This window comes from Danio aesculapii, chromosome 6, assembly GCF_903798145.1.
Source record: "Danio aesculapii chromosome 6, fDanAes4.1, whole genome shotgun sequence".
In the NCBI taxonomy this organism is placed as follows: domain Eukaryota; kingdom Metazoa; phylum Chordata; class Actinopteri; order Cypriniformes; family Danionidae; genus Danio; species Danio aesculapii.
Window position 1 is genome coordinate 49,179,159 of NC_079440.1, and position 27,325 is coordinate 49,206,483.

General features: G+C 36.0%; 1 protein-coding gene across 2 annotated transcripts; it reads right to left on the bottom strand.

The window, feature by feature from the left end:
• Nucleotides 1–1,927: 1,927 nt before the first annotated feature.
• On the bottom strand, nucleotides 1,928–19,264 carry igfn1.4 (immunoglobulin like and fibronectin type III domain containing 1, tandem duplicate 4). Of its 2 annotated transcripts, none has more exons than XM_056460422.1 (23): nucleotides 19,162–19,264; nucleotides 13,973–14,048; nucleotides 12,815–12,937; nucleotides 12,394–12,533; nucleotides 11,692–11,791; nucleotides 11,520–11,561; nucleotides 11,366–11,417; nucleotides 11,093–11,282; nucleotides 10,828–10,941; nucleotides 10,577–10,745; nucleotides 9,828–10,100; nucleotides 9,330–9,719; nucleotides 9,123–9,247; nucleotides 8,895–9,036; nucleotides 8,490–8,783; nucleotides 8,104–8,403; nucleotides 7,838–8,017; nucleotides 7,593–7,721; nucleotides 7,437–7,516; nucleotides 7,153–7,345; nucleotides 4,873–5,166; nucleotides 4,466–4,786; nucleotides 1,928–2,161 (listed from the first exon to the last, which is right to left on the bottom strand). In XM_056460422.1, exons 2-23 carry the CDS (start codon nucleotides 14,007–14,009, stop codon nucleotides 2,157–2,159), a joined length of 3,693 nt encoding a protein of 1,230 aa, XP_056316397.1. In that variant the 5' UTR covers nucleotides 14,010–14,048; nucleotides 19,162–19,264; the 3' UTR covers nucleotides 1,928–2,156. The 2 variants fall into 2 exon arrangements, with proteins under 2 accessions (XP_056316397.1, XP_056316398.1); XM_056460423.1 differs by lacking the exon at nucleotides 19,162–19,264 and adding an exon at nucleotides 16,615–16,638.
• Nucleotides 19,265–27,325: the final 8,061 nt, after the last annotated feature.

The following is a 27,325-nucleotide window of genomic DNA, read 5'->3' on the forward strand; positions in this document are numbered from 1 at the left end:
TAAAATGTACTGTTTTAATGGTTAATATCGTGTGTGTGTGTGTGTGTGTGTGTGCGTGCGTGCGTGCGTGCGTGAGTGTGTGAATGTAATGCATTATAGTGGAAAACAGCAGATCTTGTGACTGTGATATTTTCCCTTATTTTCGTTCTTAATATTCTTACCGGATGTTAACATCCAATTAGCTACAGAGACACTTGATCATTAATGCAAAGCAAAATCAGAGGAGCTGGTTTGTATAGTTAGACCATAAAAGTTTATGATGAGGAGATCAGATAGAATAGCTTTAATGATTGTCATGATAAAAGCAGTTTTACATCTCTCTTTGGACTAGTATCGTTAATCTTCTTGAGACATGCCTTCTCCTTACCTGTGTTTTATGTGTTGTGCTGATGACGTACTACTAAAATCTTTATGGCGCAAAGCTGTTAAAGCGCATGCGCGATCTTTAAAGTTGAGACAAGCGCGGTAAATCTAAAAGCGTGCGCGAGCTTTTGACATCTGCAAAAAACATTCTGTTTCTTAAAAAAAAATGCCAGTGTCCAGTACCTACGTGACGTGTTTGTACAATCATAGGATCGTCAAGACAGTGTTGGTTTCAGGTGAGTTTTTATATCTAGCTTTGATATCTAGCTATAGCTTTTAGCCAAACTCATGTTACTGAGGTGAGTTTGTGGCGACGCCGATGTCATGGCTCTGTCACAACACATTAACTCGAGGTAATTAGTGGCCAGAATATTCTAAAATTCTCTTTTGGAAGAAAACCAGACCTTTAAATAATAATCTACAAATATCTCCCTCCTAGTCCCGGCTGGGTCAGTTGGCATTTCTGTGTGAAGTTTGCATGTTTTGCCCGTGTTCGCGTGGGTTTCCTCATTGAGGTAAAGTTAGCTTTATATTCAAACATTCTGCCTTTCTCTCATAATTATATAATTTCACAAAAAAAATTTGCATATTCTAAAAAGTGAAATCATATTAGCAGCCAACGACTATCAAAGCATTGTTCACAGTCAAATAAAGAGTGCTAATGTTGTTTTCTAGTCATACTTGCATGAGAATTCAGACCGAATATTCTAAGTACCATGGTAAACAATGTAGGGAGCATGTCGTAAGTTGTCACTGAAAGAATATGCAATTAATAAACCCACTTTACCTCAGTGGTTTCCTCAGGTGTTCTCCACAGTCCAAAGACATGTTGTATAGGTGAAATGGATCGCAGTGTGTGTGTATGGATGTTTCACAGGACTGGGTTCCAGCTGGAAGGGCATCCACTGTGTAAAGCATATGCTGGATAAGTTGACGATTCATTACGCTGTGGCAACCCCTGATGAATATGGGGACTAAGCTGAAGAAAACTGAATGAATGAATGAATGAATGAATGAATGAATGAAGTCTCTCCTATGACTCGAGTAACTTGTATAGAGCTTCGTGCAGCCTATAAAGCATAATCATGCTGTATTTATCTGTTCAGTTTTACAGTAATGTTAATTTAGTGTATGCATTAAAAATCTCAGACTACTAAAGTTATATTTGAGGTTGTGCTAAAATCAAATATCTAGGCTATGCACTACATATCTGCCTTTTGATAGTGGTTTCAATTTCAATCTCTAGGAAGTCAGGGATGCCTGCTGACATTAGAGCTGGTTATGCAAGGATCCATGCTGGGACTGGAACTATTCATGTTGCAATTTGAAACAATTCCATGTTCTCACATTATAAACCTAAATGTCACTGTACATATAAGTGCTGCATGTCTTGTTGGAATTTTTGTCATTTTATTGAGAAGAATAAGGCCTGACCATGTGTGCGATTTAAATGTCTGTGAAGCTCTTTCAGCCATTTCCAAGAAGAATGTCCAGTAGAGTTCAACTGGCTCATAACTTTATCCAAGATGCCATGAAAAGTCTCAAATAATAATGCTTGAAAGGATGCGTTTCATCATATGTTTATTTGTATATTGTAAATTTCACATACATTACAATTATTTGTCTGTTTTTTAGTTCTACACATCACATGGTGTATAGTAGCACATTATATATGTCCTCAGTTGCAACGCCCACAGTTGTCTTCATTTATATTCATGCACTTACTGCCCTCTCTTAAAATTTATGCATGAAATTAGTTGTGGCAGAAGCTGGCAGATCCAGAAGAGGGAAGATCAATCTGAAACATAGACCAGAGGGAAAACAAAGAATAATTTACAAGGTTTTGGCTTTCTCGTAAAACCTAAATAGAACAAAAAACATTTGTCAAAAAATATTAAAGCAATCTTATTAAAGTAATCAAATTATTTGCCTTAATCTGATTAAGACAATAAAAAGATTAAGGTGTTTACATGAGTTGCTTTTTGAATGTTTCTTTCATGATCTCGTTTTACATGTTGTAGCACATAATTCGATTAACATCATTGCGTCACCGCGCTATCCACATTTTCCTCCGGAGTTTCATGTAATTTCGGGTGTTTCATTATTAATTTGTCGACTTTAACTGCGGTTTGGCACTTTCACTTTCATTCGGGCATGCCCCCCGTGACAAACGAGATATTGGATGCAACAATGAACTTTTGAAAGACTGAAGAAGTTGTTTAATTGGAAGTTAATACCGCATGCTGAATGGAAGAAAAAAACCTCAGCATTTTACAATACAAGTGTCTGTGTTCTACACTGACTCTGTAGGTGCAGTGAGTGTCAAACAGCCGTTTGTGTTTGTGTGTGTGTGTGTGTGTGTTTGGACTATCCTGTCACACAACGTGGCGAAAAGCCCTACATGACAGTAATAGTTCAATTAAGGTGTTTACATGTCTGTGCTGCACTTCAATAATGCGACTACAATCGGCATACTCCACATGCCTTAATTCGATTATGACCTTAATCTGATTAAATTAATCAAAAATTGCTGTTTGCATGGTGGACTCTTAATCAGAGTATTGTCCTAATCGCATTAAAATCGAATTATTGGTGTCTATGTAAACATAGTCACTGTTATACATTCACCTGCCACTTTATTAGGTACACCTGTCCAACTGCTTGTTAACACAGATTTCTAATCAGCCAATCACATGGCAGCAACCCAATGCATTTAGGCATGTAGACATGGTCCAGATGATCCGCTGCAGTTCAAACCGAGCATCAGAATGGGGAGGAAAGGTGATTTAAGTGACTTTGAACATGGCATGGTTGTTGGTGCCAGACAGGCTAGTCTGAGTATTTCAGAAACTACTGATTTACTGGGATTTTTACGCACTACCATCTCTAGGGTTTACAGAGAATGTTCTGAAAAAGAGAAAATATCCAGTGAGCAGCAGTTCTGTGGGCACAAAATGCCTCGTTGATGTCAGAGGAGAATGGCCAGACTGGTTTGAGCTGATAGAAAGGCAACAGTAACTCAGATAACCACTCGTTACAACTGAGGTATGCAGAAGAGCATCTCTGAATGCACAACATGTCAAACCTTGAGGCAGTTGGGCTACAGCAGCAGAAGACCACCACATCAGGTGCCACTTCTGTCAGCTAAGAACAGGAAACTTAGGCTACAAGTCACACAGGCTGACCAGAATTGGACAATAAAAGATTGGAGAAACGTTGCCTGGTCTGTCCATCCCTTTATGACCACAGTGTACCCATCCTCTGTTAGCTACTTCCAGCAGTATAACGCGCCATGTCATAAAGTGCGAATAATCTCAGACTGGTTTCTTGAGCATGACAATGAGTTCACTGTACTCAAATGGCCTCCACAGTCACTAGATCTCAATCCAATAGAGCACCTTTGGCATGTGGTGGAACAGGAGATTCGCATCATGGATGTACAGCCGATAAATCTGCAGCAACTGCGTGATGCTATCATGTCAATATGGACCAAAATCTCTGAGGAATATTTCCAGTGCTATCTATGCCACTAAGGATCTAAGGATTAAGGCAGTTCTGAAGGCAAAAGGGGGTCCAACCCGGTACTAGTAAGGTTTACCTAATAAAGTGGCCGGTGAGTGTATAATATAATAAATAATGTATTAACATGAGTATCAGTTATTTTCAACTTTCTTTTTCAGGACTGAAAAATACTTTACACACATTTTTTCAGCTTTATTAAAAGGTGCATACAGCAAACACCACTTTAATGTCTTCTTCAGTTAGTTTTAGTTCTCTATTTTTAATTGAAGACTGCTGAGTGCTTCTGAACTCAGCATAGAGATTTGTACAGAAAGCGCTCTAATGCATCAAGCGGTGCAGCTAATTTGTCTAAATCAATCTGTGACTGCATAAAAATGATTGACGGTCCATATTTGCCCTCCGGGTCACTTTTTGACAGGCTCTGGCACGGGCTGTAGACCAATCTAGCCATTTGCATTACGTAATCATGTTCCAAATTATTAGCAACGTGACTCATTCACAAAGGACAAACCAGCATGCAAATCAGGTGACTGTGGTAAATGCTTCTCAAGCCTAGAAACGATCACCGCAGCTGTCATACCTTTCACTTTTAATGTCGAAGAACACTCTGCTCTGCCAAGTGAGTTGACCGCCACCACTTTGTACTCGCCACTATCTTCGGGCCGGACTCTGAGGATGTAGATTGAGCAGACGCCAAATGCATTTGTGATGTAGTAGTTGTTGTCGGAGTTGATGCAAATCCCATTATGGTACCATGCAATATATGGGCTGGGCCAACCACGGACAGCACAGGTCATGTAGCACTGGTATCCTTTTGGCGGAGAGTGGAGTTTCAGTGGAACCAGGATTGATGGTGGCTTTTCTAGGGTTACCATGGCTGGCACAGTTGAGGGTGCTAGAACTGGATGGCAGGAAGAAAAGAAGGGATGTAAGTATTTAGTGTTGTGCAATACAGCAGCCTAGAATGGTAGCAATCTTGCGACGCACCTTTATTGCTGTTTACACCCCACGTTGGTGAATCTGAAGGATCAGAAAGTCCCATGTCATTTTTTGCATAGACTCTGAAGTGATATTCACGACCTGGTTGTACGGTGGTAGTGTAGGTTGTGCAGAGAAGGTGGTCAGCTATTGTGCGCCAAATGCGGCTGTCGGAGTTTTGTTCTTCCACCATGTAGTGCAGTCTGTCATCTCTGGCATGGTCTGGAGATGGCAACCATCTGATAATGACTTTACCAAAAACCAGCTGTTCTAACTCCACTGGTCCTGGAGGCCTGGGTTCATCTATAACCACAAAAAGAAGAATTATTCTATTCCCCTTATTCTACAATGCGGTAGTGCGCTCGTTTTTGCGATTATTTTAGAATTTCCAATTCAGTTGCCTATGGGAGAAATGACTAGAAATAATAAATGGCAGAAAACGATCAAACTACTCGCTCTACAAACAAGTGTTTGCATGACTGTACATAAAAAGTAGAATAATATAATAAGAAAATATCAGTTTACAACATCAAGCAGCAGAACGAGCTGTTTTTAACCTCTAAAAATGAATGGAAGTTAATGAGACCGGAAGTTTCGAGCCAAAAAGATTCAAATAGCTGCGCCCGCTCATACGCGGAGAATAAGGTGAATAGTAGGGGTGTAACGGATCACAGTTCATCCATGATCTGTACGGATCGCAAGCCACAGTTCAGAACGCAGATGATTTGCGGTTTAATAACTTTTTTGTACTTGTAGGTTTATCCAACATTTATAAAAAGTCCAGAGAGATTTCCTCCCGCGTCATTTAAATCACATGTAACATTTTGGCTTCCCTGTAAAATATAATGATGACGGAAAAAGTTGTGGTGGGACCTAAATGCTTTTTTAGGTTATAAATTAAAGTTGTTTTCTGTTACTGTTTGTTTTAGCCTGCATTAATGCATTTAGTGTAAAGCTGCACAATAAACATTAAAAGATCGTGTTCTCTATTCAAACCTACACAACATGAATGATAAACAATGATTTGAATTTGTTTAATATCCTTCGAAGCGCTGCATTTAAATCTGCTTTTGATCAATAAAGATTCAGTTTTTACACTTTCAGTTCATTACAAATAATTAAATAACATAAGTACTGGGAGAACAGTTTATAGTTCAGATATAAACACTGATGTTTATGGTAAAGACTAAAATCACCGTTTAATAGAACTTGACGCTGGAGAATGTTGTAGCAATTACATAGTGTAACCAATGGGTGGCGGCAAACAACCATCAAAATGATGTCACTGAATAGGTTTTCAAAAATGATTATAACCTATAATGAAACATGTTTTATGTGTGATTTGTTGAATCATTAATTGAAAATAAATATGATATGTTGTACAAGATGTTAGATTTCTATATTTGGCATTATAAGCAACAGTAGCAAAGATCATTTTTCATATTGAATATTTTCTTTTTTTTCAGCTGGTTCTTGTTTTTTATTTTTATTAAAGTTACAGGTTCTTAATTCTGTTAAAACCAATGGTTTTTGCAGTAATATTTTTGTTTAAATGCAAAGCAAATGACATTTGTTCCCTCCCTTTTTTGCTGATCTGAAAAATTGTCCGATCCGTCACTCAAAATCCGTAGTGTGATCCGAGCTGTGAGATTTGTGATCTGTTACACCACTATTCTATAGGGATAGGAATGTTTAAACAATAGTTGTTTTATTTAAGATTAACTCTGTTTCTCTGATGTATTTTATTTTTAGGGTTGTTGTAAATTAATCGTGGTCCGTGTGAAATCAAAATTTGCTGTGTTTATCCAAAGGTTAATCCACATGAAATATAAAATAATCCACTGAAAAAACTCTGTTTGTTTTGGAAATCTTCAGTCAAAGTCAAAAATCATTTGCTTCCATGTTTGCAGTGGCGGTCCGTGACGCCTATTTGATAGCTGCAGCCACCATATTCTTAACCCCCCTAGTTTGTTACAAGGGAATGATGGGCAAACAGAAAGCACCTCCTACTCAACTCCATTTCAGCTGAAAGTACATCAGCATGTTGAAAAAAAAGTCTCAGCAACTTCAAGTTTGTGCAGACTTTAAAGCATCAAAAATGACATACAAGGTTATGAATTGGAGTATGTCTTGCTGATTTACAAAACATTAATGTTTAGATCCTGTAATGCCAATGAATTTTTTGTATGCTGTAAAAGGTGACTTGTTTGTATCTATTTGAATTCTCACGTTTATAAAAAATAGTTAAATGTGTTTTTAACATCACATACAAGAGTGGCATGAGCTTACCTGTTACTCTGACTTCTATGTCAAAGCTGGCTTGCCCACTTGAGTTTTTAGCCACAATGGTATAGACACCAGAATCTGAATACTTTGAGGAGGGGACAATGAGCGTACAGGTGCCATCATCATGAATTATCTTGTTCCAGGGAGATACAGGTTCACCGTTCTTAAGCCACTTAATTTCTGGCAGTGGAGCGGCCTGTGTGCGGGATATAAAAAAAAATCCTTTGAAGAAAATTGACTGGACCGAGGCAGGGGAAATGTAAATTTTATAGATGGGGATTTCTTACCTCATAGTTAATTTTGATTCTGATAGAATTTCCTGATCTCACAACTATAAAATCTTCAGGATCTTTGAAATGGGGCTTCACTGGAAAAGTTCAAAATCAGAAAATATGTTTGACCTTAGTTCAGATATTATTTTAATACTTTGCATTGTTTCTTACTGTTGGGGTTTTTAGCGCAGACCATTTCAGAGGGAGGGCTCGGTTCCCCAGCTCCAGATGCATTAATGGCAATTACTCTGAACTCATACTCTGACCCCTCAGACACATCTTTCACTCCATACTTCAGTCCTGTAAGAATTTGAGATAGTGGTCATTTATTGATGCATCCTAGCAGTCGTTTTCAGGACTCAACATTTTTACTGTGTAGAGTTGGAAATGATATCATTTCATTCAGTTTGGATTACCTTTGATAGGATCTTTAACTGGGTTCAGAGTCACCCACTGGTTTGTATCTTTCTTGCGTTTTTCTATCTGGTACCCCAAGATTTTATTCCCTCCATCTTTCTCTGGTGGAGTCCATGATAGGTTAACACAGTTTTTGAAAGCACTGACCACCTTTGGCCTGGTTGGTGGACCAGGGAACACTACCAACAAAATTAATAAAAATATTACATGATATAGGTACCCCTCAGTATGAAAAATACATCTTGTAAAGACTTAAAGAGATTACATAATGAGCCAGCCATGATTTTGTCAGTCTCCAGAGCCTCACTGATGCCCTCGGGATTCTCAGCATAGATGCGATAGATGTACCTCTTGCCAAGGGACACACTTCTATCTCTGAAGTTAAGATGGCTAGCTGAAATATCCCCAACCTTTTGCCAGGTATTTTGTCCAACCTGTAGCTTCTCAATTATATAGTTGGTCACTGCTGAGCCACCTTCATCTTTCGGAGGATTCCATTTCAGTTCAAGGGCTGATGATGTGGTTTCATTCACTTCTACTGGGCCTCGAGGCGGACCTGGCTTGTCTGTGAAAGGCACAGATGCATGTCTTTAAAAAATATAGTAGGCTCTTTGTTTTTTTTAACAGTTAAATTCCATATTTTATATTCACCTTGTACTGTAAGACTTGATAAAGCTTCAATAGAACCAAAAGGGTTCTTTAGCTTAATTTGGATTTGGCCAGTATCTGATCGCAGACAGTCTTTGATTTGAAGACGACTGTGGTTTGTTTCCTTTACCACTTTCACTGAACCTCCATCAAGAAGCTCAGAGCCATTTTTAAACCATTTTATCTCCAGTGAAGGTTGTGGGGAAAATGACATCTTAAATGATGCACTCTGGCCTGCTTTCACTATTACTGGGTTGGAGAACTTTCCTAAAGCATCAAGGTCAAATTCTGGAAGATCTGGCAAATACACAAGCAGTGTAAACAGCAGAAAAGGTTATTGTTAAACCAAACAGACAGTAATTTCTTTGTTTAGACAAATAAAAGAAAGAGAAAATGTTATGTAATTACCTCCGACTCTGACCATCGCCTCTGTCTTGCAACCATTTACCTCAAAATGATATAGACCTGCATCAGAATCTTTGCAATTCTGGACAATGAGCTTATGTGTGCAACCATCCTTGGAGATCACCACTCCATCTTTGGAAGTCAACTAATTGAAAAAAAAAAAGATAAATGAATGTCAAACTCAGGCTTACCAGTCAGTGATATTGCTTTAATAAAAAACAAAAAACATACCTTGTTTCCATCTTTATACCACACTCCATCAATTTTGTCAGTACTAAGTTTGCACACCAACTCTGCAGGTTTGCCACGGAGGGCATTTTTGTCTGTTAACCCACTTGCGAAGTGCAATTTATCATCTGAAATGGATGTATTTGAATGCACTAAATTAACTTGACTTGTTATTATAAATGTGCATTTAAAAAAATATATATATAGTACCTGCACCATCTCCACCAGATCCAACCATGGCTGATTGGCTACTCAATCCATCTCCTCCCAAACCCATTACAGAGCTCTTTCCATTTTTACCACTTCTAACTGTACTGTCTCGTCCTTTTCCATACTTTCCTGACGCATCTCTATTGTCTCCCAAACCAAGTCCTCCACGGCCATCCGCTCCATCACCACGACCATCTGTTGAATCACCATGACCATGCTTTCCATCATGGCCATCCGCTCCATCACCTCTCCCATCTGTACCCTTGCCTCTCCTGGCTGCTTCATCTCTTTCTCTCTGCAGTCTGGCCTGTTCATCTGCCAGACATCTTGCAAAATCATCTGCTCCATCCCCTGCACCACCTCGACCTTTGCCCATGGCATTAGGATCCTCTGTTGTTGTTGCATAGAGCATAACAAACAATAACAGAATATTATCTTATACTGAGGTATCTTGAAAGAATGTGTTTGTTTATTGGTTTCTTCTGCTTGAAGACTTACCATTAACACCAAGTGTAGCCCTGGATGATTTAATCCCAGCAATAGCTGTGTACACACCATTGTCCTCTATTTTGCAGTTCTTTACTACTAATCTGTGGGTGAGCTTGTCTTCGGAGACTGTGATATTGTACTTGTCTCCATGCTCAACGGAGATATCATTGACACACCAGGTGATTTGTGGTACAGGGCCAGAAAAAACACCCTCAAACACTGCATCCTGACCCTCAACCACTTTAACATCTTTTAGCTTGCCATCAAAGTCCACATCAGGAACTGCGAGGAAATTGTTCGTAAAACATATGATTACACTTAATTGAAAAGCCCAGGGTTTCTGTGCAGTCTTAAAAAGTCTTAATTTATCTTAAATTTCAAAAAACTACTGAAAACAACTGAAATATTGTGTTGTAGGTCAAATCATTTTAAACAGGTCTTTATTTTCCCATGTCTATGTAAAGCTATACCCAATTGGGCCAACACACATCCAACCACTAGCAATATATTTCAATTAAAGTTTTAAGTGTTTATTTATTAACTATTTACTTATTAATATGGTTTAACTATCTTCCTTACAATAACATTTGCTTTTATATATTTTTTTAAAGTTTTAACTTGGCCGCTTAGCCTTGTAAGTCTGAAATTTCATTCATTTTGGTCTTAAAATGGTCTTAAAGTCTTACATTTGCTTGATAAAATCTGTAGAAACCCTGAAGCCAAAAAGTGCTCAAGTAATCTAAAACTGAAATGCTTACCTTCTAATTTTGTTGTGATGATGTTGACATCATCAACATCAACTTGATATAGTCCACCATCATTTAAGCCAAGATTGTTGATGCTAAACAAGTACTTATCGCCAGTTTTCTTCATATTGTGTTTACAAGAATCATCGGAGCCATCGCCATAATCAAGCATTTCACCGTTCTGAAAAAAAAAAGTTTTGGATGTGCTTTTTTGTGTGCTACATTATATTGTTCACTATCAATGTAAAAACTTTTAAACTTACTTTGTACATATAAATTTTACTGTTGGGGTCTCTAATCTTCATATCAAACTCAAATTCAGCTCTGCCGCTTGTCTTCACTTCAATCGGCTTCATGTTGTCAACGTTTTCAACCACCTGTAAGATATAAAATGAATATAAGTTAGGAAAATTTTGTACTTTAATGCTGTTATATTAGAATAAAAAAAATCACTAAAGCAGTATGACTCCCAGCTAGATAACCCAATGTCAAGACGCAGAGATCAAATGACTACATTCTTGACAGTACCTTCGCTTGTTCATCCTCCTTCTCCTTTTTCTTTAGGTTAAGCTGTTTCAGCATCCACCTATAGTCGGTGACTCCAAATTCATGACAGATTCGCTCATAATCAGATTTTTTGGCATTTAACATCACGTCCCAGAACTTTGGATCAATCTCTCCCTCTTTCTTGGGTTCTTCTTTTCTCTTCTTGACAATTCTAGATGAAGAGATTTTGAGAATGTGAGAAAAAGCAACTTTGATTTGTAAGAGACACTTGATTCCTTGAAGGAAAACAATTACTTGGTCTTTTTCAGCATTTTTCTGAAGTCCTCAGGATCATTGGCTTCACCATCTTCAAAAAAGGAAATATTGTATAATATCAATACAACGTAAATGTATAAAACACTCCTCGTTGCATTTATTTATCATTTCAGGACGATTACAGTATATTCACCTTTATTTGAGGATGCATCAGTTTGCTTTTTCTTGAATCCAACTGAAAAGATGGAAGAAATAATAACCACTTGCATGACAAATCAAATTGCTTTCTACAAATGGAATAAATATGTTGAAAAGAGTTAAATGTTCTTCAATATTGCACTTTGTCAAATGAATAGGTTGCCTACCTGCGAATATGCTCAGCGTAGCAGTGCACACTGCTTGTCCAAATGTATTTGTAGCAAAACATTTGTACGTATCTGCCTGATTTACTTGGACATTTGGTATCTGTTGTTTTCAAAACAGCAAATTAAACAAGAATTTATTTGTATCCTTCACCACAACATATTTTACTGAATGACCTTGTAATTTCAGATCCAAATTATTAATACATATGAGCAATTCCATGCAAAGTCAACCTTGCCAAGTTTTCACCAAAATACGGAAATCGCTTTTTAGTTTTTTGTGTAAGCAAGTATTTTAAAGTACTTTATAAATACTCAAAAATGTATCTGTCAATGTTTTCAAACAATTATATTTGATTTACCAAAGTCTCACAGTGGCAATTTCACATCTGTCACATCCATAACGACACTTTTTCCTCAAATGCAAAAATATAAAATAAAATCATAAATTTTTGTTCTGTAAAGAACCAACTCTTATCCTTTTGATTATCGTTATTTCTTTTGGGTCATGCAGTTTAATTTACACAATTTCGACAAAGTATAGTGTATACAGACTTTTTTCCTAATTTAAAATACAAAACATGTTTACAGATTGATGTTTTTCTAGTCCCTTAACTCTGTGATCAGTTGTTCTCGAAAATATAAACGGAATATTCAATATAATGTTAACATCCATAACGCTGGAATTGCTCATATTTTATTTACTTCTAAAAGGTGTTCTCTGTTCCTTTCGTCATAACGTGGCTTATATTGTTCTGGATCAGTAGTGTCACCCTTGTTGCGAGCCCATGTTACAGTCGGTGCTGGATCTCCATTCACAACCGCTTTGAAAAGGGCTACTTTGCCTAGAGTTGAAAAAAGCAGTCCATTCATCATGTCTGAGTTTTACACTTATGAAGGATATACTACCTGAAGCTACTGCTTTTTCAGTATACCTAAATGAATGAATGTTTAATCAAATTCACAGTAGGCTATAGGACTATTTATCAATTATATTATAAATGCATTAACAACTGAGCAACTCTTTTTAAATAATGTATAAAATGTATTCTTTGGGTGGGGGTGATGCTTTATAACCTGCAACACTTATACCACAAAGAATAACAACCATTATTTTTATTAATACCTTCTTGTACTGTCAAGGCAATTGGTTTCCTAGTGAAATCTGGTGTAGATTTTCCACGTGGCAGTTCCTTGACATATTGGGTGATCATAACACCAGGCACTCTCGATCTCTTCTTGATCTCCACTGAAAGACATGTGCATTAATCATGCATTCATTAAATACTAAATGGTTTGCATTAGTGATTTAAGACACCAACATATAAAAGTGGCAGTTGTGTTTTGAAGGATGCACTGCCTTCATGATTGATATTTATTCGTTTAACCACATGAGGGCAATGTTCCCTTGAAGTCCAAACCAAAGCTAATGAGGGGCTATCGAAATGAAGTGTAAGCTAACACTACCTAAATGTTTTAGGCCTGAAGGTGCATTTATAATATATGTGTTAAAAGTGAAAAAAACAAATCAGACTGTTCTCTTGGTAGCTCACTGATCTAAAGACTGCAGGGTGGTAATTTGATACAGATGATTTGGTTTTGTAGTGCTAGAAGCTTTCAAACACAGTATAGCAATATACAAACACCTAAATATTTTTGTCCAAAATATAAGAATGATGTCGGAATTATGGGCCCTCTTTAATTATTAGCCCCCTGTTTACCCACCCCCCCCCCCCCAATTTTTGTTTAACAAAGATATTTTTTTTTCAACACATTTCTAAACATAATAGTTTTTAACTCATGTCTAATGACTGATTTCTTTGCCATGATGACAGTACATAATATTTTACCAGATATTTTTCAACATACTAGTATTTAGCTTAAAGTGCAATTTAAATGCTTAACTAGGTTAATTGGGCAAGTTTAGTTATTGTGTAACAGTAGTTTGTTCTGTAGGCAACTGAAAAAAATCTGGGTTAAGGTACCTAATAATATTGACCTTAATATGGTTTAAAAAAATTAAAATAAAAAACAACTTTTATTTAGCAGAGATGAAACAAATAAGACTTTTTTCCAGAAGAAAAAAAATGATAGTAAATACTGTGAAAAATTCCTTGCTCTTTTAAATGTAATTTGGGAAATATTTGAAAAAGAAACACAAATTCACAGGAGGGCCAATCATTCTGACTTCAACTGTGTATGCAAAGGATGTATTCAATAGTGTAATTTAGTCATTGCATGGGAATCACAACAATTATTTTGTTGTTTTGCTAATATAACTTACCCTGACCAACAGGAATCTCTTCTGCAGGTTGTGGCATCTTCGGAATATATTCCAGTTGTCACTTTAAGACTTTAAGCTGTATATGAATAACACATAAAGGTTTAGAAATGCAGTCTGTGAACCCTTTGGCCTTAGAATAATGTTATACAGAATCTGTATTTATGAAACTTGCAATTGACCTCATTCACAGACTAACTAGAAGTTAGTGTTTTGAAAGTAAAAGCAATTATATAAAAGGCTAACATTATGAGATGAAAGTTGTAATATTAAGAGAATAAAGTTGTTGGGAAAGTAACATCAAAGCGATGTGGTTGAGTATAAATGTGTTTGTTCTGAATAAATTAAATTCTTTGCTTAACTACTGAAGTGTTCAGATAGTAGTAATTACTGTGCTTGATGCACCAAAAGAATGCTTTGTTTGATAAATCTCACACTGAAGTATGGTGTATATATATTTTTTTTTCTGAAATAATTAAACAATTGTTTTAAATGCAAAAATACAAGAAAAATGTGTACAGAAAAATAATTACAAAGTAGTAGTGAAACTTAAAATTATAGTTTTATTTTCCCCAAATATAAAGCACAACCTGACAAAAGTTTTAGCAAGAACAAACAATAACTTGACTTCTAGTTGATCAATTGGTATCAGAAGCTTGTTTCACAGGCAAAGACCTATAGATTACACTTATTTTACTAAAATAAAATATGATCATGTCTTGATTTTTAGGACGGTAAGGTCTGACTTTGCTGAGATAAAAGTCTTGTCACTTAACAGAAATAATCTACAGTATAGAATATACAGTCAGTGGAAGTGCAGTGGAAAAAAGTGTTAATATTGTGTATGACTCCTATGAGCTTAGAGAACTGCATCCATACATCTCTGCAATGACTTAAATAACTTATTTTTGAAGTCATCTGGAATGGCAAAGAAAGCGTTCTTGCAGGACTCCCAGAGTTCATCAAGATTCTTTATTCATCTTCAATGCCTCCTCCTTCATCTTACCCCAGACTTGCTAAATAATGTTCATGTCAGGTGATTGGGCTGGCCAATCCTGGAGCACTTTGACCTTCTTTGCTTTCAGTACTTTGATGTGGAGGCTGAAGTATGAGAAGGAGCGCTGTCCTGCTGAAGAATTTGCCCTCTTCTTTGGTTTGTAATGTAATGAGCAGCACAAATGTCTTGATACCTCAGGTTGTTGATATTGCCATCCACTCTGCAGATCTCTCACACGCCCCCATACTGAATGTAACCCCAAACCATGATTTTTTTCTCCACCAAACTTGACTGATTTTTGTGAGTATCTTTGGTCCATAAGGGATCCAATAGGTGTTCTATAGTATTTTTGACGATTAGGATGCAGTTCAACAGATGATTCATCAAAAAAATCTACCTTCTGCCACTTTTCCAAATGATCAATTAGACAGATAGTCAAGTTATTATTTGTTACTCTTAAAACTGGGATCGATGACAAGACTTTTGTTAGGTAGTGTATTAGACCATTTCATGATGAATTTTCATAGTAGAAATATCAGTATCAAATAAGTAAACATAAGTATGAAATTTTAGCATAGGTGTTCCTCAAACAACGGTGAATTGCTTATGAGATTTACCTTCTGTATCTCAAATCTAGAATATTATTAATAACATATAAACTTTTTTCTTTTTCTTTTTTATTATGAAAAATAAATTGTTAAAAGGGCAACGCAATGGCTCAGTGGTTAGCACTATCACCTCACAGCAAGAAGGTTGCTGGTTCGAGTCCCGGCTTGGCCCATTAGCCATTCTGTGTGAAGTTTGCATGTTCTCCCAGTGTTCGCGGGGGAGTGAATGAATGAATGAATGAATGTTAAAAAAAGTAAGATCAGCTTGTCGATCTCTATGTTGGTGAATATTATTGATAGAAATGTGAATGTGTCTCTAAGGGCATACTCGCACTATGTACAGTTGCCTTGAACCGGGCCACAGCACGTTTGTCCCCCCTCCCGTCTCCCTAGACGGCCCGCACTCGCATTACATTCGGGCCTGGGCACGCTTACGTCATCGTTGATGCTCTGTTCAGTTTAAGAAGCACTCTCACTCAGCACGGTAGAGATTTCTTTAGTTATATTGTTTTAGTCGTTTGGGATGCAGTGACACGCAATCAAATATTTCGCTGAACAGATCAGCCACTTTTGACGCTCATAAATGATCACAAAGTCCTTGTGCTGCAGGAGTTAGGAGGTTTGTTGAAGGTGCGCAGCTTTCATGCAGTGAGGGGTTTGCACCTTTTATAAACTATGACAGTTTGGGTTAATTGAACAGAAAGAACAGTTAATAAATCCATATGAAACCGTTCCTTAAAAGTCACGTCTCGCTTTCAGTTTCGGGCTTTGGTGCGTTTTGCACTCGCACACAAAGCTCAAGTGAACCGCGCTCTGGCACACCTCTTATAACCGGGCCAGGGCCAGCCAAGTATACCGTGCCTGAGCCCGATTCAGAGCACTCACACTTCTCAAACGATCCGGGAAACGGGCCTGGGCACGGATCGGATGGCATAGTGTGAGTAGGCCCTAAAAGTATTTCCACATTTCCTGCTTTTCAATTAGGAGAGATTAAGTAATTAAAGCAAGTATTACTGAAGTGGTCCCGTACTCCCTCTTACTTCTAATGGTCCTTAACACGATTCATCAGGCCATGACCTTCTAAAAGTTAACCTGTAAAGATATATTAAGAATTTGATTTCATATATATCACACATGGCGTAATACTAGACTGGCAGTTAAACACTTATTGGCATTCCAAGATTCACTGGATCCTCAGCAATGCTTTTACAAGGCCAAAGGGGAAAGAAACAGTTATCCAGCATTTGACAGATCACACGAGAACAAAACGAAATTATGTGTGCCTCAAAACGACCTAGCACACACAAAAAGAAATCTTCAGATGTTTAGTAACCGTGTTTTGCAGAGGCAAAAGCAGCAGATTTTAAATGACTTTCTTTTGCAGCTGAAGCAAAGGCCCTCCACCATAAGACTGGGATGATGAGGATCTGGGGTCCTAACCTCCGTTCAGATTGCTCATTTTTCCTGACTATTTGTCAATTGATCTTGAGAGTTCTGGCGTCAAGCTGTACAGTCTATATCTAAAAGCTTCTCTCTGGCTGACGGACATTTTGTCTCTCTGTTGCAGATGAAAAAGTAAAGTCAAATAAAACCGATAAAAGATCCACAGAAGCAAATAAATCTATATCTGTCCATCTGTCTGTCTTTAATTATCTATCCATCTTTCCATGCATCTATCCATCCATTCATCTATCGTTTAAGGACCAAGTAGGGTTGGGCCGATAAATTATATTTTATGGAATCGCAATAAAATACAAGTCGATAACGATGCTCAAATGCAACAAAGCTCTGGTCTTTTTTACTCTATATTGATCTATGAGCCAATCACACAGCAGAAATGTGCAACAATGGAAGTCTAGAAGTGTGTTGACATTAGAGATGCCAAATAGGTTATGCTATTTAATATAGCCTCTAATTTGTGGCTTCAGTCATTGTTGGAATACTATTTCTAGAAGCTTCTAGAAGCATTAATAACTGATATCAAAATATACATTGTTATTGTTTAATATGGAAATAATTAATTGAGATAGCATTTTTTGACATTTTGCCAGTTTTTCACTAAATGAAATATGATTAAGTAAATTAATTAATCTAAATTCAGAAATAGAATTATAGCCTGTTCAATATTGTTACATTTTATGTAATGGTACAATAATATAACAAGAAAGGTACATTACAATGTATATTATTTTTATATTAGATTGTTATATATTAAATATTATATATGTTAAATAGTATATATTAAAACAATGTGTGTATCTGCAATAGTCACATCACAGAAATACATTATTTATTAAGATTAAAAGATATTAATAGATAATATATATTTTAAAATTATTTATACAGTGATTTGATTGTTCAATTTCTGTACTTGAATACTGTTAGACTCCCCAGAAAACCATAAAGCACTGTATATTTTTTGATTTTTGCTTTTATTATAACGTCTGCAGATCCACTGCAAGAAGAAAAGGACTTGATCATCCCAGTTGATCTAAACGAACAAAATCTTTCCAAATAGAGCTATTCAAATCATCTGGTGAAATAATATTCATATTGCAATAACTAAAACAAAATATTGCAATGTCAGATTTTACCAATATCGTGCAGCACTAGTGTTATCTTAATTTTGCTTCTCAACTAAATGCTAAAGACTTTTTGTTTTGTTTTTGTTTTTTGTTCAAGATATTTGGATATTTTATAGAACACTCTGCTTTTATTTTTTTGACACGATTTCTAAATTTGAAAGAATTGTAAAGATTTCCACATTACATTACACTACATTCAGGGCATCCACGGGGTCATAAAGTCTTAATGTCTTAAATTTCTAAATCTAAATCTTAGGCTTTAAAAAGTCTTAAATTCACTGAAATATTGTGTTGTAGATCTTAAATCATTTTAAACAGGTCTTCCTAACCCCATGTAAAGCTACCCAATCGGGCCAACACCTATCCAATCACTTTCATTCCATCTCAAAAGTTTTAGCAAAAGTTTATTAACTCTTATTTATTAACTCTATTTACCAAGTCTATTTCTAGTTATAAACACGTGGTTTAATTATCTTCCTCACAATAACATCTGCTTTTAATGTTTTTTTTTTAATGTTTAAACTGGCCCATTAAAAAAAACAAAGCGTTTAGCTTTGTGTAAGTCTGAAATTTTATTCATAATGGTCTTAAAAAGGCCTTAAAATCTTAAATTTGATTTGATCAAACCTGTAGAAACCCTGACATTACAACTAGAAACCCATTTACTTTTTAAGTAACATTCTAATTCGAAAGATGAAGCGGATGGGAGTGATTCTCATAGCAGTGATCAACCTCAAACAACCACTAAGATGTTTGTCTATTCTAGATTTTGCGAGGTAACACATCACCCTTAAAGGTTTTTCCCTCTTTGTTAAGGTGCAACTCAATTCCCATTGCGGTAATGAAACTATGCACAAGTTTTCCGAGATGAATGATAACAATTATTGATGCAACATTTGTTTTCATTGTTAATTCATAATTCAAGAACTGATGAACTGCATAACGAAGAGTGACCTGTTAGAAATAGTGAGGTGCTGCATGTCAAAGAAAATAAAAACTCACTTTAAATATTCGCTGCTCCTTCAGCTTCTTCGTCAGCGGCACTTGTTCATTTCAGAACATTGGTGGACCGAATGGAAACCGTCCATGCAGTTGAATCAATCAGCTGTCACATTAAAGCTTTTATTTGAAAAGCTCAGGTGGGGGTGGGGTGGGGATGTCCAGCCCGGCCCATGGAGCAGATATTCATATATCATTTTATATTTCTGACTGGACGTGAAACTAACTTTTATTGTTTTGTGTGACGCCAGTCATTGCAAAAGAGTTGTTTACTATATTTTGCAGCTTTTAAATGTATGCTTTTTAATAATTGTGATGTAGAAATTCTTTGCCAACCAGATACAATCTATTAGTGCCATTGCATAAGCAAAATAATGATATACGGCATCCCAGTTGGTGCATATTTTGGATAATTTATATTATAGAATTGCATTTTTATTTGAAGAACAAGAGTATTTAGCATTAAAGTCACTCTCATCCTAAATGTAGACACTGTCCTGTTCAGGCCTTGCCATTTCCAGTAGGATGACGAACTCTGCATATGAAATATGACCGACCATATTGCATTTTTATTGGACAATTAAAGTGCATCTTACGTGACTTTTAAAATTACACCATTAGTTTTCTGGATTAGTGTTATTTCAGTGCAAGAATTACAATTTATTTTCGAGCATAGGGTTGTGATATGTTTAAATATAATGTTTTTGAGCATATAATATTCAGATGTTCATGCTGATATGATCATTGTACCTTGTAAAAAAATATATATTCATGTGGCAGCATATTTTCTTCACAGCCCTGAGGGAAGGTTTCATTTTACATTGACAGGGGTTTACCAAGCTTGACGTGCCCAGACAGCTTGTCTCAAAGTCTGGAGCCAGGCAAATTGCAAGGACCCGTGCTTGAATTGGCCTGGAGACATCTCTGGACTTCAGGAAATTGAGTAAACACAAATGTCACCCTGCGACCTGAAACACCTCCCGATATCACAAGGTAAGCAAGCAAAATGAGGGCTGTTTATTCTTCAGCAAAGTCATCGATAACTTGCATCACTTTGGTCCAAAATCTATTGTACTTGGCCCAGGGCAGGTGATGAATGCAGTGGTGGGGTAATGTACTTGAACCTGTTCTGGCATATAAAATGCCCTTTGTTCTTTATATATTAAAGCTTTTGTTGAAATAACCGATATGTGATGCTCTGAATATCGAAAAGGCATTGAAGCTGGCAGAACTCAAGAAGGTTTATTTGCCTTTCATTAAACTCAGTTCACATTTGATCACAGTGATAATATGTATGCTGACTAATAGAATTTAGTTAGAAAGCAGATATTGTAGGCTGACTAATAGAATTTAGTTAGAAAGCAGATATTGTAGGCTCTTTCACATTGTAAAGAAATGGAGTAGGTTTCCATAAATAATTCACTATATTATAATTCACTTCATATTGATATGCAGAAAAGAAGCGTCTAGTTGCCACAACCCAGAATTTCAATCTGTGAAAAGAATATAACACTAAAAAGTAAAAACATGTAATAATGCATTTGTAATTATGATAGCACTTAATTATCGCAATAGAATAATTAGGATTTTTAACCCTTGTGTACTGTTCAAATTGACTCCCCTTTCATTATGTTTATGGCTGCTTGTGCCCCATTGACTTCCATTATAATGACATGTTTTGATTGTAAAGCAGTGACACAAAATAATCATTCATTCTTGATTGTTGATGGGTTTTCCCTGTTGGGAAGAGGCAAAACTTTTTATTTTTACTGTTGGCAGCATTATCTCTTTAAATAGGCCTGATTTTTATATGAAGTTCTATGGAGTAAAACAACAAATCATAGTGTGCGCATAAATACACATACTATGTTTACTATGTTCTGAGATCTGAGGCGCTTCATTTTTATTTTCTTAGACATATCAATGTGTGCAAATGGCTCTCTAACACTCTCTCACTCTCTTACACACAATAGTCCATACAGTATAACCATATTATCTTTATTCAGAATCTAAGCTTTTTTTGCATTGCAACTGATGATCAACAGTGAATAATAGTAAATGTACCTCTTCCCAACTGGGAAAAAACCAGCAACAACCAAGAATCTATGATTATATGCTGTCATGGCTTTTCGATTATAATGGAAGTCAATGGGGCAAAAATATCCACCAACATAATGAAAGGGTAGTCGATTTGCCCAGAGTGTATTGTTGAATTTGTGAAAAATTTCAAAGCATTTTCCCTAACTATATATCAAAATAAGATTTTTCACCAGAAATTATTCCATTTGCTGAGACGGAGAAATTTGTGGCCAAACTAAGACTCAAAATCACCTCAGAGTTGATAAAAACATCCCCAATAGCACACAAGGGTTAAGGGTTTTTCAAAATTTGTATCTCTTACACTCTCTGAGTCTACAATATTTATTTAGGCAAATTATATATAAAAAAAAAGTAATAAAATGACATTGCCAATAAAAGTTAATTAATTTCAGTGATTGCAAAGCTAAATATTCAACAGCTATAACTGCAGTCGTTAATGTCACATGATCAGAAATGATTCTAAAATGCTTTGTTTTGTAATTTGGTAATTTTGTAAGTAAAAGACAAGGTACCGTGCCAGATGTCAGTGTGGTACGTCAATCTAAGATGAACAGAGCAGTAAGCTGTCTGCTCAACTTTTTACCTGTTGCACTTTTGCAGTTTTCTTGTAGTGGCCTCTGATGTAGAGAAATGGTAAATATTGGGGTGCTTTTATTACTGTGGTGCTTAAATATTAAAAAATGTTTTATTATTAATGATGAAAAATATATTTAATACTTCAAGTATTTGATAATCTTAATTATTTTAAACATTTGATCTAATCACATGTAGAAATGATTCAGTGTAATATACCTCTCTCTGTTAGTTTGGTGGAACATTTTGTTCTGCCAAATAAGTTGACCGCCACCACTCTGTACAAGCCACTATGTTCTGGCCCAATTCAGATAATGTACATTGAGCAGACACAATATTCGTTAGTGGCGTAGTAGTTGTTGAAATTGATGCAGATGTCATTGAGGTATTATGTGACATTTGAATTGGGAATGACAGAGACAGCACTGGTCATGTACAGCTGATACCTGTGTCGTGCACTGGACTTTGTGGAACCAGAATGGAAGAGTTGTCATAGCTGGTAAACCTGTGACTACTGGCACTAGAAATAAGGGGGGGGGGGGGGGGGGGGGGGAAGTATAGTTCATTCATAAATGTTATTGTAATAGTTTAAGTCTCATGCCATGCCAAATGTGTAAGATACATATATACATAGTGGCCAAAGGTGGCATTTGAATGGGACAGTTCCATAATATTTGGAATTTATGAGCCTACAAATGTAAGTTAACCATCACTCATAGGTCACATTATATTGTTTCTCTGGGGTTGGACCCCCTTTTCTTACATAGCTGCCTTAATTCTCTGTGTAACAGATTGAACAATCTCCCATTATAGACTCATGTTTCAGCACAGTATAAACTTGTTTCAGGTTTGAGATTTGGTGACTCTACATGTCATTTCACTATAGTGAGCTTGTTGTCATGTTTAAGAAACCAGTTTTTTTTAGCTTTGTGACATGTTGCATAATGTCAACATTTGCTCTTTTCCTGACACTTTTCTGTAAAGCTTAAATGGTTGAGTAGATCAGCAGTGTCATAAATACTCAACCATGCCACGTTTAAAGTCACTTAAATGACCTTAATTCCCCAATTTAATGCTCAGTTAGAACTGCAGCAGATCACTTAGACCACATCTTTATGCCTAAATGGATTGAGTCGCTGCCATGTCATTTGCAGATTAGATATTTGCACAAACAAACAACTGAATAGGTGTACTTATTGAAGTTGCTGGGTACTGTTTGCGTATACAAACAGTATACACACTTTTTTCAACACTTGTAGTGCTACTGAAAAATTAGGTTGATTGCAATTTTCATTTAGAGTAGGATTTAAATTGGGTCAACTATGTCAATCATACAAGAATGAATTGCTATTTCTCTCCTATATTAAGCTTCTAGAAGAACAAGTGTATATCTCTTGATTTTAGTGAGTTGTTTTGTCTGTTCTTCAAAGTCAGTAATTGCATGCCTGCGGAAGTCCTTGAATCTCACACATGCGTCATCTGAACTTCATTTTACCTTCTGTATTCTTGAAGGCTTCAGTCCACATCCATTATAAGTGAGTATTTTGTACAAATCTTAATGTCTACTTGTTACACAGAAGCAATAAATTATTTCTGTTTTGGAATGGCATGAGGATGAATAAATTATGGTCATTACATCTTTGGTTAAACTGTGATGTTTAACAGATTAAAGCTGCACTAAGCAATTTTGGTCAAACAATGTTAATATTGGCAGCATGGTGGTGCAGTGGGTAGTGCTCTTGCCTCACAGCAAGAAGGTCGCTGGTTTGAGCCTCAGCTGGGTCAGTTGGCATTTCTGTGTGGAGTTTGCATGTTCTCCGACCCCAGATTAATAAAAGGACTTAGCCGGAAAAAAAAATGAATAAATGAATGAATGTTAATATTTGGATGCATCAAAACAAACACTCATAATCCAAAAAGATTTCACCCTTGTTGGTAATTCTGTTGTAATTATTAGACAAAGCCCTTACTGTTGATTGGCTGCAAGTGTGTTTTGATACTCAGCCTGACACCTTTACAAATTACTTATTGCACCTTCAATATGACAACAGACCAAATGACTACTTTTTGACATTACAAGCAACCCACTTCTCAGCTCACCCCATGTTGGTGATTTTGATGGATCAAAACATCCCATATTGTTTTTTTGCATAGACTTTGAAGTTGTACTCCCGATTGTGTGTGTGTGTGAAACAATATAATTGGCACAAAAATTATGTTTTTTTTTTTTCTCTAAAGAAGTAGTGAGTCCACTCCGTTTAAAGTGTCCTAATAGACGTTTTAACGTGGTTCAAATGATGGATCTGCTACAAAGCAACTACAGTTTTGGGAATCACTCATTACTGCATCGTTCTTTTCCCAAACGATGCATTGTACTATGATAGTTCAGCCATGAGTTATGTCGTTGTTTGGGAAATGCACACCAGAATGGATAAAAGCTGTAAAAGTGTTGGAAAATAGATGTTCAATTAATTTGTTCACAACGCATGCATGTTGGAATTACATTCTTCAGTCAAGTAATACAGTCAATCACCAATCTCCTGTCTTGGAGATGGAGCCCATATAATGATGACTTTACCATCAACCTACCGTTACCTTCTGTAGCCAGAAAAAACAAAAACAAAACAAACAATAGTTATTTTTAGTACTGCATGAGTTGATAAACATACTGTAGGCACATGTGATTATTAAAGTAATAAAGGATCCCACCAAGTGGTGCATATTGGATACATGTATTATTTAGTCATTTACAGCCGTAGAAAAGTAGACTAATTAAAATAATTTTGGTTAAATATGAGTTTACAGCGGCGCTGCAGGTGTCTTGTTGACATAAGGGCATTGCCCCTGCTTAGAGCTACTCCTGGATGCAGCAAGGGCTAATTATTATTATGATAAACTGGAAAGAGCAGTCACAATCACATTAGTGATGCACTTTATTGTTGCTTTTTGCGCTCAACATTATTTCTAAAGGGTTTAGAATTGGGAATTATTCTGCATATGTGTTTTTATTGATGATGTTTTTTTTTTTTTTTTAATAATCTGGCTTTAAGCACCATCTATTTAGTTTGGAATTCTTTTAGGCATGGATGACTAGAACATTCATGCTCTGATCTGCACCAAAACAATTGCTCTGAAATTGCCTGAACAAAGTAGTCTCAGGACAGTTGAAAGTGGAATTTGGAGCAGTTCGGTTGAGGTGAAAGTGATCCGACCCAACAGACCAATGAACCTAGCAGTATCATAATTCATAATAGAAGATGTGTCACTTTTAAAAGCAGCAGTGTCTGATTCTGTGAGTGAGCACATTAGTTATCACAGCTGAAAGCCAAGCAGCACATCTTCATCTTAAAACTTTGTGTAATTGCTGTGTTCCTAATGCTGTCCACACAAAGCTTTAATTTCTGCTCTATCGTATTAGTTTAAAAATTGTTTAACAGAAATATATATTTTTTGTTATTTAAGCTTTTTAAATTCTTGTTTAACTTTAGACCCACTTTCTTACATTTTCATTTACATTTATTAATTCAGCAGACACTTTTAACCAAAGCGACTTGCAAATGAAGATAAAAGGCACATTTCAAATCTCCAAAGAGCTGCAATATATTAGATGCCATGACAAGTTTTTAGCAGTTTTAATTTACATTTTAAAAGGGCTGCATTATTCTGGCTAAAATGAGAATGACGATTTGTTTTGCTTAAAATCAAGATCATGATTTTCTGAGGATTCTGTAGATGTAAAATAAAGGTCAATATGAGAAGGCTGTTATTAGTGTTATTCTCAAACATATGGCAAACCAAATATAATAATATTATTGGGTCTATGTGTTGCTCTTTTATTGGAATGTTGGTCTTGAATAGACTTTAAGTATGTCCTGGTTGTTAATTCAAAGTAATAACCTCCGAATACAACTATTTATAATTATAAAGTTGAATTATGCTGTTTGAGATGTATGCTTGTCACTGAACATTATTAGACCATTTTTTAACTGGTAAAATGAGATATTTGTCATTATCAGATTGCCTCTTGCATTATATTCAACATTATATAGGCTAGAGTAGTTATACATACCCAGTAAACTTTTATTTTCATGCACAGCACTTTGTGTTCGCTATGAAAAAAAAAAAACATATCAAATGCTTGTCGTAATCATAATTCTAAATCATTTAAATTATGTTTTTGGTTTCACTTTCACTGCCGAGTGCAGTCATGTCATGGCTGCCAAAAAAAACCCAGACATGATAGGGAGATTCTCAATGATCGCGAGATTTCTCAACGAGGTAGAAAGTTGTCTCGTGTGTTGTGATGTTATGATGGAGTGTGAGGGTGAATTTAGCACTAAAGATTGGAGGCATGATTTGATTTGAACTGCAAATCAAGTGCTTTGCACACACCTGGCAACCCTTGGCAGGCTGGCCTCTGGAGTTGTGGCGGGTGTGACATAACGTTTTTTTTTTTTATTGTTTTAACCAGAGTTAAGTGGCTGATGCGTTCAACAGAGCCTACAACTGGTTGCAGCCACATACATTAACCATGCTTCATGTGCTTCAGATATGCTTAAAGTCATAATCGTTGTAAACACAAATGGAATTAAGACGTGGAGTATTCCTAATTCAGTCGCATTATTGAAGTACAGAGTAAAGACTGTAATCATACTATTACCGTCGTGTAGGTCTGTTAACCGCATTTTGCAACAGGATAAGACATACTTTATATTTGCATTAAGTTGCTCAGAGTTAGTGACGAGGGCATTAATGAAATCTTGCCGAATGAAAGTAAAACTGCTCAAATTTTTAAAAAAGAAAATAACATGAGTTTTAAGTTCAATTTCTCATGTGAAACCATACAGGGGATGTCATTTACTGCAAATAATTCATTAAAACAGAAAAATTTGAAAAATAGAAATAAAATAAAATACCATTCATTACAATTTTTTTAAAAAGCACCTAAATTGTTTTTTTTTTTTTTAATTTCCATCCATATATTAGCAAATATTTTGCTTATATTTAAAATTATATATAAAGACTATTTTCCATCCACGTAGGCTATTAGAAAAATATTTTTCAGCGTTTGCATGTCCTTTACTGCATAGAATTCATTAAAATAGAAGTTAACATTAATTAAAAGTTGATTTAAAAAACACCTAAATAGTTTTGCATATTGTGTTGTTTATTTATTTTTTGGTCAGTTGAATAAAAGACTGTTTTCCATTCCTAAATTTCATCATTGAAGATTTCTTAAAAATTGTGAAATCTCGTCTCGTCTTGTTCTCGTGACCCCAATCTCGTGTCTCGTCTCGTGGAGTAAGCGTCTTGTCATACCCTTAATACATGGAAATCATACTTCCCGCGTGGCTCCCAAATGATGCAACAAACTGGACGTTATTTACAGCTTTATTACCTGTTATTCGAAGCCTACAGGTTCTGCTCACTAAAATACACATCATTTGCGGAATGGCGTGCATCCTCTTGGTAGTAAACAAACAGTGCGTAAGCT